We start from the raw sequence: 17,616 nt of genomic DNA, 5'->3' as shown, positions 1-17,616 counted from the left end.
ACCAGGTTATACAGAAATAATTTGTGTTCCTTTTTAGGATATTAACCAATCAGAGGCTAGAATACAAACTAAATTATATCAAAATAATTTTGTAGCAGTAGGAAGCTTAGGCATTTCTTCAAAACATCAAAATACAGGTATTTTTAAATCATTCTCCAGTCAATATTGCTGAAAAAAAAGGATTTTTGATAAGAACTATAGCTTTCTGATAAGTTTTAGGATACAAAATTTTAATGAAGCATCACGTCTTTAGAAATTATTATAGACACCAGTTATAATATATAATATATAACAGAATATTTTAAATAACCCATGTGTAATCCTTAATCTCTAAATTGCACATATTGACATTTGTACTTGCTACAAAATATTAAAGGAAATCACAGCAAACACAGTAAACCCAGCAACACCTATTTCTAAAAGGAGGGAAAAATAGAAAATGACATTTGGCTAAAAATGAAGATTTGATACAATTTCTAATACATATTGGCCCTAAAGTTCGTTAAAAAAATGATTTTTTTTTTTCCTTTTTGCCTATGAAATGACACATGGTGAAAACTGTCTGATCCAAAACCTGTTAAATCCATAACACTGTGAATTCTGACATTAAATTTTGATATCATTTTACTATATTCCATAATTTTTCACACTGTGAAACCCAATACTCTGTCTAGTCTGACACAAATTTTGTCACCTAGTGCATGTCGGATTAGACAGGTTTCAAGGTACACAGAGTTCTATTTTAGAAATTCATTGTTTTCAATGATATATATCATTGAATCTGAGAGTGGTCATAGAGATAATTTTTTCTATTTTAGAAATTCATTGTTTTCAATGATATATATCATTGAATCTGAGAGTGGTAATAGAGATAATTTTTTCCCCAAGAGTTGAAGCAAGTTTTAAAAATGTTTTATTTTATCATAAATGTGTTTTCAACTTGCACATTTGTAAATGTAGCTGTCTGTTCTACATCTTTTAAGGTTGAACGGTACACATAACAGTACATTTACATGCCAAACATGAAGAAAAAAGTTAAAACAAATAACTTTTAATTAAGTAAAAGAAGCATTATGGTTGAAATAATTAATTTTTTACCACGTTTCAGAATCTAATTTAACATTGAACACAGATGTGTAAATCAAAATGTAAAAACATTTATAATAATTGTAGTTTCCTCTATGACAAGTACATATTATTGAGTATGTAGGTAATTTTTATCTGTTCTCTTCCAGTGCTGGTAAGATATGTTAAAATGACTATTCCTCAACACATGATATTTAACTACATTACTTTTGAAAAAAAAATTCATCCACTGGAAATTCTTACCTACAAATCATTTATACATACTGGTATTATCTCACTTAGTTTGCAAAATGAAGCTTAAAAGTCATTTTAAATACATGTACATGTATATAACACATGTGTTTCATTTCCATTTCTTTAGCAAACTTCTGCTCTACTGTTGTAAAACAAGACTCAGAAAAGTAAAGAGAGACATGTACAATTGCAGTAAGAAAATCTGAATTCACTCTCAAAATCAATCAGTAAAACGTTGCTTGACACATCACTCTTCTTCATTGGATTCACAGTACATGTATCGTAATCACATTATTATGACATAAAAAATCAAATTAATAATCAATATATATATAATTGAAAATAATTATCACATTGGTCTAATGAAACACAAAAAGAAGCACAGTACACTGTATGACCAAAAAAAAGTTTTTCTTTTCCCAGAAAAATCTCTTTTTGTGTCTTGCTTGATAACTTTAAATAAGAGAATATCCCTAAAGTATTTGTCTTTCTCCACTGGTTTTGTTGTGGATATTGTTATTTCCAATATATTTGAAATATGTGTCCACGCATATCCACCTTAATTGTTTGTCTATCTCCACTGGTTTTGATGTGGATATGATATTTCTCCACTATCCACCTAAATTGTCTGTCTATCTCCACTGGTTTTGTTGAGGATATTGTTGATTCCCACCCGGATAGCCTTGTTGTGGATACTGTTGCTGTGGATAGCCCTGGCCTGGATACTGTTGTGGATAGCCTTGTTGAGGATGTCCTTGCATGGGGTACCCCTGGGGCTGGGAATATGTGTAAGGGTTGTAGGGGTTGAAGCCTGAGGGCATGGCTGGCATAGGCATCCCCTGGTACCCTCCTCCGGCCTGGGGGTATGGAGCATTACCCCAGGACTGCTGACCTATAACGTCAAGAAAACACTCAAAAAACATGAAAAAAGAAAATATTTTGTATGGGAAAATTTTTGTGGATGACCTTATTTTAAAACTGAATCAATGTATTGTAATAAAAATATGATTTACAAGCAACAACTTATTTTTGTTCATAGTGATGCTATTTTGTATCAAGGACTAGTTGTTAAGAAAGCACCAATGAAAAACACAACAAAGAAGATGCACAAGAACATGCTTATTTTTACTGATCAAGTACTTTCCCATACTATCATACAAAATCTTCCTCTTCCCTGTCACGCAGAGAGAGGTGCTTTATATACAAATGACAGACTTTTAAAACAGAAATTCAGCTGACTACTTACCTGGCCCTGCATAGTTTTGTGCTGGGGGCTGGGAAGAGGGCGGAGCAGAAGGATGATTGGCTGATGACGAGAAAAAAAGAAAGCAATCAATCATACGTTGTCATTATACGGGTATATATATGGTTATCATTGTACAGAATAATACAGGGTGAAGCAGTCTTAAAGCATTATTTCATTTTTATTGCTAGTATATTTACAGAAAGTATTACAATAACATGTACTATGCTAAAAAATGTTGACGATTTTCATCTACATATCATATTTAAAATACCTCATAGCTATATATTCAAAATGTGTTAAAATTATTACATTATTTTTGGAATACCATATAGAGATAGAAATATAACTGCATGAGTTGCTGTTTTAGAATAATTGGAATGTCCAAATTGAAACAAAGGATTTCAGAAAGATATGATACTCCATCAAAGTAGTGAATTCATTTTTAAAATGATATCCAAAAATAATTTATGATCCATTCAAAAATAAAGATTGCATGCAATAAAAAGAAATGGGAAGTTTTATATATCACAGATGTGACATACATGTTTATTTACAAATCATGTTTTCTTTCAACTGTAAGTGTATAAAAACTTCCTGCTAGTTCATGAAGAGACTGTTTTTAACTTCCTAAAGTTTGGAACAGGGATATGAAACAAACATTTTTTTTTTATCTACTAGCAATCAGCACATTTTCCCCTCTTTATATATTATATATGAATTCAGGTTGTCATTTACAAGGTTTTATTCACAGACTTCTCCTTCAAGTGAAAATGTAAACACAGCCTAGTCATCACTATTTAAATGTCAAGTTTTTAGCAATTTAAATGCAGGGAAATTCTAAATGTTAACTTTCAACCTTTTGTGTATAATTCAAAAAAATCTACATATTACATGTAAATTTTCTAAAATAACCTTCAATTATCATTTCACTGACAGATCTTAAAAGTGCTTATACATACATGTATATACCAGGTATTTTCCTCAAATATATTTTTTTCTATGTAAAATATGTTATATTTTTAAAGATTTATTATCTAATTATCATAGTTATCAAATTTTTATCTCTTAAAAAAATTATAACCTTCCTTCAAAAGCTTTAAAAATATATATAGAACAATATTTTTAAAACACTGAATACAGAAAAAAAATCCTGACATTTGACTAAAAATCACAAGGGGTCATATTAAACATATTCATTTTAAAACTTATGCATATAAAAGTTTGATGACTATCTTCCTAGACAGATTTTTTAAGATATTGATTTGAAGAGCGTGGATTGTTTAAAAGTTTACATCCAAAAATATTGCTATAGGGACAATTTTTAATAGAGAAACAAATTTTTGATTTGAATAGAAAACAAAAATAAGTGTCTTTTGACTTCTTAATGGTCTGATGGTGAGATATCATTCCTCAAGATATGGGTTAGAAAGCATTTGATAAGGCGTATACATAACGGGGTATAACAAAAAATCCTAATAATCTTTTGTAAACCTTTTTTAATCTAAAAATCTGTTTCATAGCTAATCCATGTACAAAGTTTGATGAAATCTAGAAAACATTTTTGAGGATATTGGCAGATATCATTTACATGTAGATATCATTTAATATGGGTACACATGTACAAAAGAAAACCACTCGATCTTTGACCTAACCATCAAAATCTTCCTCTAGAGGGAGCAAATAAAGCATCATTTAGATAACAAATAGTTTTTTTAATTTTAAACAGATTGATGTTAAATTAATATGTCTTAATCAGGTTGAAGTATATTGCAAACAAAGTTAATTTTCCCCATATTACAATGACGTCCTTACCACACTTGTAAACAATCAGAACAAAGTCAAGTTAAAAATAGATACTTCTGTCTCGTTTGAATTCTACTCAGTTTCAATTTGGCAAATGATTCAAGGTTGACATTTTGCCTATATACAATACAGTGTATTTTTTCTGTTAAGTTTCAAACTCAACATTGTTTAATTCTTATCATTTTTGAATGACTGACTATACATGAAAATTTTCATTTCATAAAATTGTACTTGTTGGCTCAAATACAAGTAAAAGTTATTCATTTTGAACATAAGGTATCAATGTTAATTTTGCAAAATCTTTGACAATAATGCAATACTTGGAGAGAGCTGATATTTTGAAGGCAATGACAAAAGACAAAAGCATTACAGGCATGCAAATGATGCAATGAAGGAAGATGAGTGCTTATTGGATAGTGACTTGTGATGTATGTTAGTACATTTGAGGACTCTATACTAGTACCTTCTGTTCTACTTGTATTAGTAGTAGTGCTACTAGTTGTGCCACTTATTTTTCCTACAACAAGGATGATATTCCATAAACAGCAAAATGCTGTGTTATTTAAATGTGATGATGAAAATGTCAAAGCATCAAAAAACTCATGTGCTAAAACAATCATAAATTAGTAAAGGACATAAAAAAATAAACACCTTTATATCTAATCTAGTGGAAATTATGAAAATATCAAAGCAATACAATTTTAATATGCCATACACACATAAATTAGTAAAGGTCATTAAAAAATAAACACCTATATGTTTCACTGATTTGAAAATAATTTGTACATGGTTTTTAAAATGTCTAAGTATTTCAGCATATTTGTAGCTTGAGATAAAATGAACTTTGGGATCATGTTCATGCAACATGCTAGCACCTATTTCATAACCAACTTGAGCATGAAATCAAAATGCTGCTAAAGCTCAAAATTTCTTTATTAGCCAATCAATCTACTTCAAAATAATGACCCATGCACTTTCAACCTCTGCTAAGGACAGTAATTAAGATATTTACCAGGCATGTATTGAGGCGGGGGGCCACTTGGGTAGGAGTAAGCACCTATAGGAGGCCCTGACGGGGCACTGGAGTATGAAGGAGGCCCCGATTGTGTATTTGGTGGCCCACTCTGAGAACTGGAGGAGGAGGAGGGTGAAGGCCCTGCAGAAGAGAACTGGGGTGGTGGTGGTCGAGCAGGTGGTGCCCGACTCTCAGTGGTAGCTACAACAACCCATGGGACGAATTGTAAAACAAAATGAAAACTTCAGAAATTTGTGAATTACTGTAAATCAATTTCATTTTTTGAGAAATTTATTTTCGCATAATTTTGCCAATTTTTTCTCTCAAAAATTTGTTCTCAATTATTATATTGTCATGATTAAAGATTACACAAATATCTACTAAATTAAAATTCATAAAATTTCTTCTTGCTTATAGATACCAAACATCTATCTAGCGAAAATAAGGAGTCTCAAAAATTTAGTGATTTACAGAAGCAATGAACTGCACAACAAACAATGAAGGTCTGTGCAAAAATAAAATCTGTGTTGGTAACTGAAGAACATACTGGTATATGTATGGTATATGTATCTCAGCTTGATAAAAAACACAAAAACAGGACATAACCAGTCTTAAAATAGGCCTTGAATTATTTAGTCTATGTCTCTAATAAAATTCATGTAAATTACAAAAAAATATTTACATTACCAATGTCTTTGTTAGAGATAAAATTACAAATAGTTAAAGTACTTTATTATTCCATCAATGTACTGGTTCATCGATAGGCGCGGTTAAAAAAAATCACGTGCAGGGTGGGACAAATAGAGACAAGAAGCGGGGCTTGTAACACGTGGACTGGCAGAATCAATAGAATGTAAATAAAAGGAATGATTGTCAGATCTTTTGATTTCATGATGATGATCAATCAATTGGCTTGTGTGATAATTTTATCACGCAAGCCAATCGATTGATCACATCATGAAATCGAAAAATTAGACAGTTATTCCTTAAATAAATCTGCATGTACTTGTACACTATCCATGAACTATCATGGCTGGCATTTCACTTCAAAGAAATTAAAAGTGCTCTTCAATTATCAACCAGAATGAAAGATGAAAACTACTTTTAATAAGAAAAATATAATAAAAAACTGTATATAGAGAAGTGGAAACAACCAATCTAGATATGGAATACTATTATACAATCATACCTGAGGGATTCTGGTAGCTGGGTGGGGGTGGGGCTGGTCCTGTTGGCTGACTGGCAATAGATTTCTGTAGATCTGACATCAATTCATCTTTCTCTGTCTTTCGCGCAAAACAGAAGTCAGAAATTTTGTTCTGAAGACGGACTAGTAGGGGTGTCAAATCATTGTAGAACTGAAAGTATTATACAGTATTTTTTGTAACAAATAATCCACATATTTTTTTAAATGTTTCAGTGTACAAATTTACTAATAATCAATTTTATAAAACATTTTTTTCTCACTCTTTCAAAACTTTTTCTTTAAATATGTCACTGATATCTTATTAGTGATAAGCTCAGATAAATGCCCTGTGTTCATACTCATAATGGCAAAGTAAAAACATGTAATCTCTGAACTAAATCAGACTAATCTTGCAATCTAAATCCTTTAGCACCGATGCTTTCCAGGATTATTTTTGCATCAATATGACACAAATTAACAAAATATTTCCCTCCCTCATATTAAATATTTTTTTCTCCATAGTTTTAATATTCAAAATAGTGTTGGTCTTATTTGTACAATACAAACCTTAGTTCCCTCTTCTAAGTTGCTTTTCAGCTCCATATACATATCAAACCCAGCAGCCAGGTCTTTCAGCATTGCCTCCCTTTGTGCTCCACTTTGATCAGAAGCCTTAGCTTGACAAAATTCCAAGTTTGCTGGCTGCATAGTAAAAAAAATCATCCTTTTAAAATTTTAATCATGCCATTACTATTGCAAGAAATGATTTTCCAGGGAAAATCTTTTGTGCTTGGTAGCTATGAAACAAGAGTTTTGGAAAAGTAGTGGAAATGTGTTACCCTTGCAATGCTAAATGAATCAAATATGGTACACATTTACAAAAATGTTGCACTGGCATAAACAAATATTTCAACAAAAGACTGTAGAGTTTAACCAGACTAAAAAGAGGCCAAGAATGCAGCTCGCTCATATATAACTTTAATTTTCTGGTGTATTGTATTAATAAATCTCTTATTCTGAGACGTATACCTGAACTTGGGCCATGACAGAATCTTGTTTTCTAAGACTCTCATTGACTTGCTCTCGTAAAGGTCCGTAAATTCTGTCTAATTCACCCATTGATAACATTTCTTCATTGATTGCACCATCTGAAGCCAGGGCCGAGAAAAACTTGCTAGCTGTAGAAGACATCAGAATATGTATCATATGAAGAATAAATTTCTTGCCGTAGAAGTGGAAATTTTCGCGAGACGCAAATTTAGCAATTTGTCCTTAAAATTGGGCATTTTGTTTTTAGCGAGAAGTAATTTTAGCGATTTTAAACTGCTCACTAAATAAGCTATTACAACTAAAACACAATTAATTTTTAGCGATGTTCAATTTTAGCGATCTCAGCACCCTCGCTAATAATGCCAAAATTAAATCCTCACTAAAATTCTGCTTATACGGTATATAATTGTAAATTGGGACTTATTGTCACATTCAATAGCTTCATTTTTATCTTCATCAGAATTTCAATGTAACTAATACTAATTAGTTTATGGATAAAATAACATTTGTCTACATTCAACAAAGGTGAAGCTACATTACGTTTTTTTAAAGACAATCTTTATCAAAGACCAATATACATTTTTCTTGACTTACTCATGTCAAACTTGGCCTCTTTCAGTTCATTTTCTATGACTTCTCTCTCAGCTTTAATGGTTTCTACATCATCCATGAGTTTCCGTAGTTTCTTTACCACCCCGGTACTCTCAGACGCCTGGGCCCCACCTCCAGAGGGTAGAGCTTTGTCTATTTCTGCCTAAAAAATGAATGGTGTGCATTAGAATTTACAGCCACATGTCGGTCGGAACGACGGCGATCGGTAGAAAATCTGTAATTGGTTAGTTGGAAAAAATATTTAAAATATGTTAAATGAAACAAATTTCTTTAAAATTCAATCAAAAAAAAAAAGATGTCTGCACGAAGGTTATTAATTTAGCCTTAAACAAATCTATTTCAGCCGTTAAAGAGGTAATTATGACTCTCCAAATTGAGACCATTTGTCAGTGTTTTAATCATTGTTTTATTATTTATAGTGTTTATTATTGTGAAAACACTAGGTTGTTACCCGACTGTCCTGTATTAATTGAATACTTCTAAGCACTGTGAATTGGTATGTTAGTCATTTTCAGTCATCTATTTATCAACTTAAATTAATATTAAACAAACATGGTAAAATAATGGCTACAGTTCAGATTTTGTTTTGATTTTGGTGACAATGCAGAATGAACTTAAGTGATATCTGCTCTGAAAAATTATCAATGATTTCTTAGGCTTGTGTCATGGTGTTCATTTCATTTTGTCCCCTTGTCCATTGAAATAGAATTTAAAAATATATACCTGTAGTTTTCTGATCTTGATTCAAGACAAATAGAATTTAAAATACTTAAGAAAATATGTATTTTGTTACGATTACGATTGGTCAGAACGTCTTGCGGTTAACCGATTAGCAATTCTAATCAATTCTAATAAAAACACAACTTGATGGATAAAAATCATATCCAACTACAAACCACGGGAGATCCCATATATCATCCATCCTTCTTTTTAAGTGTGTAACAATATTTGAATCTATAGCCTTTAACATATACAGGAAAATATAAAAACAATGCATTATGAACAAAAGCAAGCACTGCAGCATAACTTTAAATGCATCCCTCCCCACTTACTGGTGATTTAGACAGTAGTTCTATGGCCTGTTTATGTTTCTGGTATTTTTCCTGGACTATGCGGTCAGCGTTTATGGCCGTGTCCAGTATCTGTTTATACTTCATGCTCTCATCCCTCATGGGTTGGGTCAGTTTGTCCGAGGGTGTGCGCGTCCACCTCTCCTTGAACTGTTCTCTCAGCTGTTTGTCTGATGCTTCCTCCTCTTCTAGCATTCTAATCGACTGAAAGGAAAATCATTTTTATATCTATTATTTATCCCATTTATGAAACTTAGTTACTGTACAACAGTTGTTCTTGTTTCAAATGTTTAATTCCTACGCATCTAATGACAAATGTATGTACAAGTATTAGACATTCCTCTGTTTTCTTTGAAAGATAAACTGGCAAAATAACGAAACAGAGAATCTTTGCACTTCTGTATTATTCAAGATATGAAATGCAGGTTAATTTCAATTTCAAATACAATTATTTTTCTATATTTTTTAAATGGAATGCAGTTAAATATATGGCACACAACATTTTATTCTTTCTAGCTGATCCATTCGGATGCATGCACATAATTTTTTTTAATTAATCATTTTAATCATCAGTATATTATTTACCTCATTAAGAATTTCTCTATTCCTCTGCAGTAATTCTGGTAATTCATTCATTAGTTTATCTAAATACTGTATTCCTCCTATGTCCTTTATTTGCTGGGCTTTCTCTATCACAGACTGGGGGACCTTCTTACCAGACAAATCCTCCAAAGCTGCAGGCAGGTTCAGGGAGGCTAATATACTGAAACAGAGACACAACAACAATGAACAAATTACACGTTCTTCTTAAATTGTGAGAAGATCGGTCAATATTGATATTTTTCTGGTCAATAACAAAGCATATCCACCATCGAAAGAGTCCATAATTGTATATTATTTCTGTTTGATCTTTATATTTAAATTAATTTTCAGGTAATTTCACTTTTATCTATGGAGATTCAGCAGTCTAAGGGAGAGAACTTTAAATAATATTTGTACCTGTTCATCAGCTGTGTCTGCTCTCGTAATCTACCAATCTCTGTGTTCATAATTTGTGTCTTCCTGTTTTCAAAAGCTGTTAGAGCTTCATAAACTGGTATAGGAACAAGCTTTTCAAACAAATCTACAATACATTGAAAATGAAATATTAAGTTGAAATATCTCTGTAGGAAAGCAATTTATTAAAATAGTGGTATTTTCCTACTGAAATCCAGTAAAACTGGTAATCAGTAAATTTCAAAATACATGTATTCTAAATAATCCATAACTTCACAAAAACTTTTGAAACAAAATGGGTGCTTATTTAGTTTAGGAAAAAGATATCTTGAATAAATCAAAAATGAATTTTATATACTAGAAAAAAAAATAATGAAAGTGAAAGTTTTTCACTGTGACGTCATAATGAAGCGACTCAAAAACACAATGCTCCATGACGTAATTGATATAAGCACAACTCAACGATATGATAAGACGTAAACAACAAACAAATGCATAGATTGCATTAGAATGTGTTGCAAGCACCCTTTGCCTTACCAGCTCCGCCAGTAAAACTCAGTTTGCGACCGTTACATAAACATTAACGGTCGCAAATACCAGATTAGAAGATAGTTATTCCTTAAGTGTATGTTCTATACTGTTAATTCAGAAGCTTTGGCCCAAAAATCTATTAAAGAAGCAAAATCTAACCTGTAAAGTTTTCACTCATTGGTTTGCTTGGGAAAGGTGCTGGTTTGGCAATGGCAGCCTTGCCTATAGTCGGAAGGCTCTTCAGATCGGGGATTTTGTCGTGATAAATAAAATCGTTGTCCTTCTTGGCTGCCTGCAGCTCTCTCTGGACACGACCCTGTTCTGTTTTGAAGGCAAAGGCTGCACCTCCTCTACTCTGGGCAGCTGTCAGGAGCTCATTGGCTTTCTAAAATGTACAGAGGAAACACATTTACAATAACTTTTTTACCATAGTAAGAAACTGCACTTCTGCTATGATAATTTATCAAACATAAAAACAAAGTAAACAATGTTTAGAATCAAGAATATAATATAAAGGTGAAGTGCATGTGTAAGAGAGGCAACGTTCAAGACTAAATGAACATTTATTAATTTATTTAATGTTACCGAGTTATATTTATGCATTGTTTTTTATCCCCATTTATAAGTTTTATAAACTGAATTATATTATTTGCACATACTCAAGCATAGAAGGTTTTGACAATGTTGATGGAATTTGTGAGACTGACAACATAAAGGCTTCATTTCTAAATGTACCTCAAAGATTGTGATTTTGATATGCATGTTTGTCATGCTGTTTTGTCGACCTTCATTTATAATTTAAACACTTGCTCCCATTCTTTTATGTAACTGTTGGTCAAAATTACTTCAAATTTTCTTCAAGCAAAAATAGTGCAAAATACATGTACTTCACGATGACAAAATCATTCATCATGTATGAAAAATCCTTACACAGTTCACTGCTTATATATAAGTAGTTGAAGTACCTGTAAGCGCGCAATTTGTTCACCATAAGACTTGCTCTGTTGGGCCACACAGCTCTGGTAGAACTCAGCCATCCCGTGAAAGCCAGCTTGTTTGCAGGCCACCAATGGAATCCAATCCTGTGAATTCATATACATTGAGCTTTAATATGGAACAATAAATTTCTGTGTTAATTTCAGGGTTTTTTTTGGTAAACTTTGTTAAGAACTGATGAATAATTTATTACCTAAATAAATATACATTGTATATGTATACAATTTAAATGGATACAACATGCATAAACTAAGGAAAACAAAATGATGATTTTTTTTTAAATGTATGTTTCTTCATGTTTGTACATCTTCAATAACTTCCTGCTATACAGAAATATACTTGTATCCTATCTGTATCTTAATATCCCCTTTTACTGTGATACTAACCTTTGGCCAGAGTTCCTTTAGGGAGGCGAGCTGCATCAGCTTCATGGCGTCGCTGTAGAGGTCTGAACACTGGTAGGCTATCTTAGCTACCATGGCCTCCTTCATCCGGTCTGTAAGGCACAAAACATTCAGATGATGTAATGTTCAAAATGATACAGAGTAGAAACATTTTCTTTTTATCCAACTGATTGAGTTCAACTTCATTTACCTCTGTGTCTTGCAAATATTTATAGATATGATTTCTTATGTTGTCAACTATCATTTGACAAAGAAAAATTTCATAAATTTCAGTTTTAAAATTTGATCATTTTTGTATATCTTTATATAATTTTTTTAAAGAAGATAAATAATGGCCACAACTACTCATGCAGCCCTCTCAAAAAGTGTACCTGCAGCAGCTTTTCTGTAAATGGCCTCTTGAGCCTGGGCCACCATGAGTGCACTCAGGGCATTGAGTGTGTCTGGACTCAGGTCAGGGGTGGGTTCTTGTTGGACATGTGAAAGTACAATGTCTTTGAGATGTCCATAGATTCCTGAAGCATTCTGTCAAAATAATGTTTTTAAATCAGCACTACTTCTTGTGTGAAATTATTCTGCCTTTTTCAATCATTTTAACTTTTTTTCTTTTGTACATTAAGAATTTGTTTTACCCTTTATTTTCTTTTCAAAGTTCATACTTGTATGATTTCCAAAATATTTGTGTTGGTACACAGAATCAAAGTTTTTTTTATGATTTCCTAACTTTGTATCTTTTACTTCAGATTTTCAATTTGAAAATGCTTGATTTTGATTGGTCACCTGGAAATACTTGGCGGAGGTTTTGAGTCCTTCATCACTATCATGGTTCTGAACTTCAGCAATCTGGCTCTGCAGGGCTGCGATGTTAAAAAGCATGCACACCTTCTCATAAGCACCAGAGGCAATACCTGTAAAGATAAAACATTAAAAACAATAACCATTATACTGGAGTGCAGATAATCAGAGCAGGAAGTGTATTTATTGATAAAATATGTTGATTTATCATAATTATTACATACTATGATAATTAAAGTAAACAATGACATATAATGCTGATCAGTTTCCGTTTTTGTCCTCATTCAGAAATAAAATTTTTATTACAAACCCAAGATTTGTTTTCCACCAAATAAAGATTCCTTATCAAAGGCATTTCTCCATTTGAAGTTCACTCGAATCTAGAAAACAATCAAAATTTGCAACATTTAGTACATATTTTTCCTCCACATATTTAATTCTTATGTGCGATGAATGTCTTGAAAATGTTGTTTATTTTTATCAGAATTGTTTCAGATATAATAAATTTCATATATAATCCTGCATGTCAGTAGAATTACAGTATACAGGCGATTATCATATTACACAACCAATCAATACTGCATGAATAAAGCTTTAATGTGCTGCAGATATTTTTTTAATCTATCCAAGCAAAAGGATACTGCTGACTCAAAAGTGAAGACTTCTCCAAAAATCTACCCACATCATTGGATACAATGGTATCATTGATTTTTTAATCCCATTTAACAGAGCTATTCTTTGTTTAAATTTCTTTGAAATAATTTTGCATACCTGATTTTCTGCTATGGGTAGCTTGTTCTCTATTGCACAAAGCTGGTCATAATACCTGTTTGAAAATAAATTAAGAAAGTTAGTTTGCATGGACACATGTAAAACTCGATCAATAAACATATTTAATGTTTTGATGATTAATTAAATATAGTAGTCTTATACTGTTTTATCCAGCTATTATTAATCTGCATTCAATGACTCAACTAAACATTTTGTATAATATGTATGTGATGCATATATTGTAAAAACTTCTACTTGGTAATTTAAAAAAAATCTAACTATTAATAAAGCTAAGGAATAGTGCGCTGTAAAGAAATAAAGTCAGTGTGTTCTTGTATTCTCTGTTACATTAATATTAATAATAAACAGTTCATCTTTCTTTTATTCTTCCACACATAGGTGATTTTGTTCAATTAATAGTTTTTCCCTTCCTTTTTCAGAATAACGAATGTCTTATGACAGTCAAGCATTGCATAATATCATGAATATTGCAATGTAGGAAACAGTTCTTAAGTTTTAGCTGTTGAATTACATCAACAATGGTGGCTGATAATTCTACTGGAAAGGTAAGGAAAAGAAAAGTAAAATTAAGTCTGCAAGGTGGAACAATTTGTCAAATAATTTTTAAGAGTCTTATGACTTGCTCCAGTGACCGTGACGTTTCGGTCCATTGATAACTTCATATTCATGTGTAGTTCTTATTTAAATTCAAACAATTCATAAGATGTTAAAATATATGTTTACTCCATCAAATAATTTACATGTATTTCGAGAATATGCAGTCTACCCTAATATGAAAATAAAATTGACAGAAATGATGAAAGGCCAACCATTGGTGAGTAATATTTTTACAGGTCTCTCTTCAACATTTCAATGATATTGTTATTCTGAAGGTAAAACAGACCTGGGTCCTAGGGCCTAAGGGACATGTGACTCATTTATTGCGAAAGGGTAAAAATATAATTTACACACTTTGTACACATAGGCCTCTCTATATTACTATACTGTGAAAACAATGCGTAATAATTTTTCAAATGATATACTAATTTGTACAGCATTTTTTTCTTATAAAAAATACCCTATTCTTATTTTACTTGTATAATGAGAATTCGACTAAAGAAACACAAACCGGTACAAGACTTCTAATGCTGATTCATGTTTGTCAACAGATTTGGCGATCATTAAATTCCTCAATTTGCTGAACTCGTTGATTGCATGGTTGTAATCGTCTGGTTCCACCTGCGTAAAGGTATTTTGGATGAAACTTCTCAATGGTTTAGTCAGTTCAACTTCCTGAGTTTGTTTCAGAGGAACTGCAAGGAACGTCGCCATCTTGGTAAATAATGTTTGGTCACATGGTTCCGCATTTAAAAATAGCTATTTCAGTGACGTCAAAATCTGAGTCAGGTTCTCCCGGGTTTTACTCATCCTGGGTGGCGGATCATATAAAAACTTTGGTGTCTTGCTAAGATCCGATCAATGAAACCCCTTTTTCTTAATAAATAAACTTATGATTCATTTACTCCTCTTTGTTATTTAGTTTTTCACGAAGATTATAAAATACACAAAGAAGGAAGTTTTAATGTGTATTTTTTAAGCTGGGGGGAATCTTCTCTTAGGGGGATAACTCTGGCTGATTGTCTTGTAAGCAACAACACGCTCATTTATATTGTGAATTTTATAGGAGGAATTATATATGTATATGACATAATAAAAAAAAAATGCAAATGATTTTGTTGAGTTTTTCAATTATGAAACTTTAGGTCAAATTAAAAATTAATATTCTAATTGAAATCTATAGTTAATATTTAATAAACAAACAATATGATTTATTAATAGAATTATATTCTATTATGTCAATTTATAGCTGCAATAATGTAGCAATTATCCACACCCCACTCTCTGATGAATGTTAATTTGCGATTTTTTTTTTAATTTGGATGTGCATTTATTCAGAATATAACTTACCGTTTTGAATTTTTTTTTAAATATTCAAAATGGTCATCTTTTTTCAATATAACCATTTATATGACATTCACGAGAAATATTTAATAACTTAATTAAATGTATATTTCCCATGCTGTATGCCAAAAAATAGGCACTATAATATGAAACATAAGGTTTTATTTCTTTTACATTTTGAGCTATACATATTATATCAATCTTGCAGCTAGTCAAAATTAAAAGAAAATACACACTTTTTAAAATTGAATAAAATAATAAACACGTTTCACTTTGGCTGAAATAGGCTGTGTCTGCAATTTTAAAATTTTCCCCATAAATGCAAATCTTATAAAAATTTCCAGATGTTATATTTCTTTTTTAATAACTCATTTTTTTTTATAATGATCAACAATTCAAACCTGAAATTATACGATCTAAAAATATAAAATACTAAATATAACGTATATACAAGTGTATGTATTGATTTATAATAATATATAATGTTAAAAATTTGTAAATTTTACTGATTTTAATAACTAATTTTTTTTTTTTAAACAACCTTATTGCAGATCCTTTTTTCAACATTATTTTTTAAGCTTTTCTTGATATGTTTTGGTGAACAGCTAAAAGTTGTTACTTCTGAAGAGAGAGAGAGTGTATTTTATATATTTAGAGCATGCTTAATCAGAATATTATATCAGTTTTGCTGTATATATCCCCCATTTTTGTAGGTCTTCCTAGGTCTTCTGTATCTTCAATTACTGTAGGTCTCATTCCCTCACTTTGGTCAAAGATTGCCAAATAAATTGTGTGATTCTCATTTTACATCTCTTTCGTTTTACAATATAGCTACACATAGATTTTTTCCATATCATTAAATATTATGCGCGTTTTTTTTTTTTTTTTTTGTTTTTTTTTTTTTGAATAAGTGTAATAAATACGATTTGGAAAAAAGTTGCAACATAAGTTATTGGATATATGGATTATTTAACTATCAGACCAAAGTTTGCCAATAATTCTCATTTTACAATAGCTACATACATGTAATGATTTTTTTCCATATCATTTAAATATTATGCATGTGTTTTTGGTTTTGGATTGCAATCATGCAGTTCTTGGATATCTATGTATAATCAATCTGATTAAAATACAGGATCTCTAAATAGCGCAAACTTTGCGCTATGTAGAGATCTATTTTAATTAGATTGAATTACATATTTTCAGAAAAGAGTGCCAAGATGTTAAGATTTTAGAGAAATCATACCGAACTGTTTCTTCAAAGTTATTTCTTTTTCTTTAACCTCTTTTTTGGAAGTGTTTAAAATACCTATAAAAAGTATTTCAAAAAGTTTCTAATAATTTCCGTAACCGTAAAATGCTTCTAAAAGCTATTTGAAGTTTAAAACGCCTACATTTTGCACAAGAAAACGTTTTAAAGAGAAACTGAGCAGAATAAATTAAGATTAAATGTTGATTTGTTTCAGCAATTTTTTTTTAAATGAAATGTTTCCGAGAACATATGCTGCAAGTCAATGCGTCCTGTTTTACAAAAGAACTAACGACTAAGCTGATTGTAAAATTTGCATAATTGATGATTCTGTTTAAAATGGACACTGTATTTTTTTTTTCATCCCTAAATTAAAAAGAAATATTAATTAAAACAATTTTCAATAATGTAATATGTAAATTAGATATAAACGGAATCAATTTTCGGTCTTTTGTTTCACGGACACCAGCATATTTATCTTTACATATTTCCCCCCTAATTTTTGTTTTGTCTTAAATTGATGATTTTGCGAACTGACAATCCCCTCGATGAAAATGAACTCGTCCGAAACAAGCTTGACCTTTAAACTAACAAAGGAATGCATTTATTC

General features: G+C 31.1%; 1 protein-coding gene across 6 annotated transcripts; it reads right to left on the bottom strand.

Annotated features, from left to right (window-relative positions):
• Positions 1-897: 897 nt before the first annotated feature.
• On the bottom strand, positions 898-15,149 carry LOC134253547 (programmed cell death 6-interacting protein-like). 6 transcript variants are annotated; one of them, XR_009989146.1, is made up of 20 exons: positions 14,925-15,148; positions 13,796-13,850; positions 13,335-13,404; positions 13,010-13,137; positions 12,601-12,754; positions 12,212-12,321; positions 11,795-11,911; positions 10,989-11,214; positions 10,302-10,425; positions 9,888-10,065; positions 9,285-9,506; positions 8,215-8,374; positions 7,600-7,748; positions 7,138-7,272; positions 6,574-6,742; positions 5,382-5,585; positions 4,833-4,886; positions 2,567-2,626; positions 1,879-2,212; positions 898-1,793 (listed from the first exon to the last, which is right to left on the bottom strand). XR_009989146.1 is itself a non-coding variant. In XM_062736073.1 (20 exons), exons 1-19 carry the CDS (start codon positions 15,125-15,127, stop codon positions 1,953-1,955), a joined length of 2,778 nt encoding a protein of 925 aa, XP_062592057.1. In that variant the 5' UTR covers positions 15,128-15,148; the 3' UTR covers positions 898-1,860; positions 1,925-1,952. The 6 variants fall into 6 exon arrangements, 5 of the variants coding, with proteins under 5 accessions (XP_062592057.1, XP_062592055.1, XP_062592059.1 ...); XM_062736073.1 differs by having other exon boundaries at positions 898-1,860; positions 1,925-2,212; XM_062736071.1 differs by having other exon boundaries at positions 898-2,212.
• Positions 15,150-17,616: the final 2,467 nt, after the last annotated feature.

The sequence above is a fragment of the Saccostrea cucullata genome, unplaced genomic scaffold (assembly GCF_032062105.1).
Source record: "Saccostrea cucullata isolate Sc308-1 unplaced genomic scaffold, CSIRO_AGI_Scuc_v1 ctg110, whole genome shotgun sequence".
In the NCBI taxonomy this organism is placed as follows: domain Eukaryota; kingdom Metazoa; phylum Mollusca; class Bivalvia; order Ostreida; family Ostreidae; genus Saccostrea; species Saccostrea cuccullata.
This window is presented reverse-complemented; position numbering and strand designations above follow the sequence as displayed.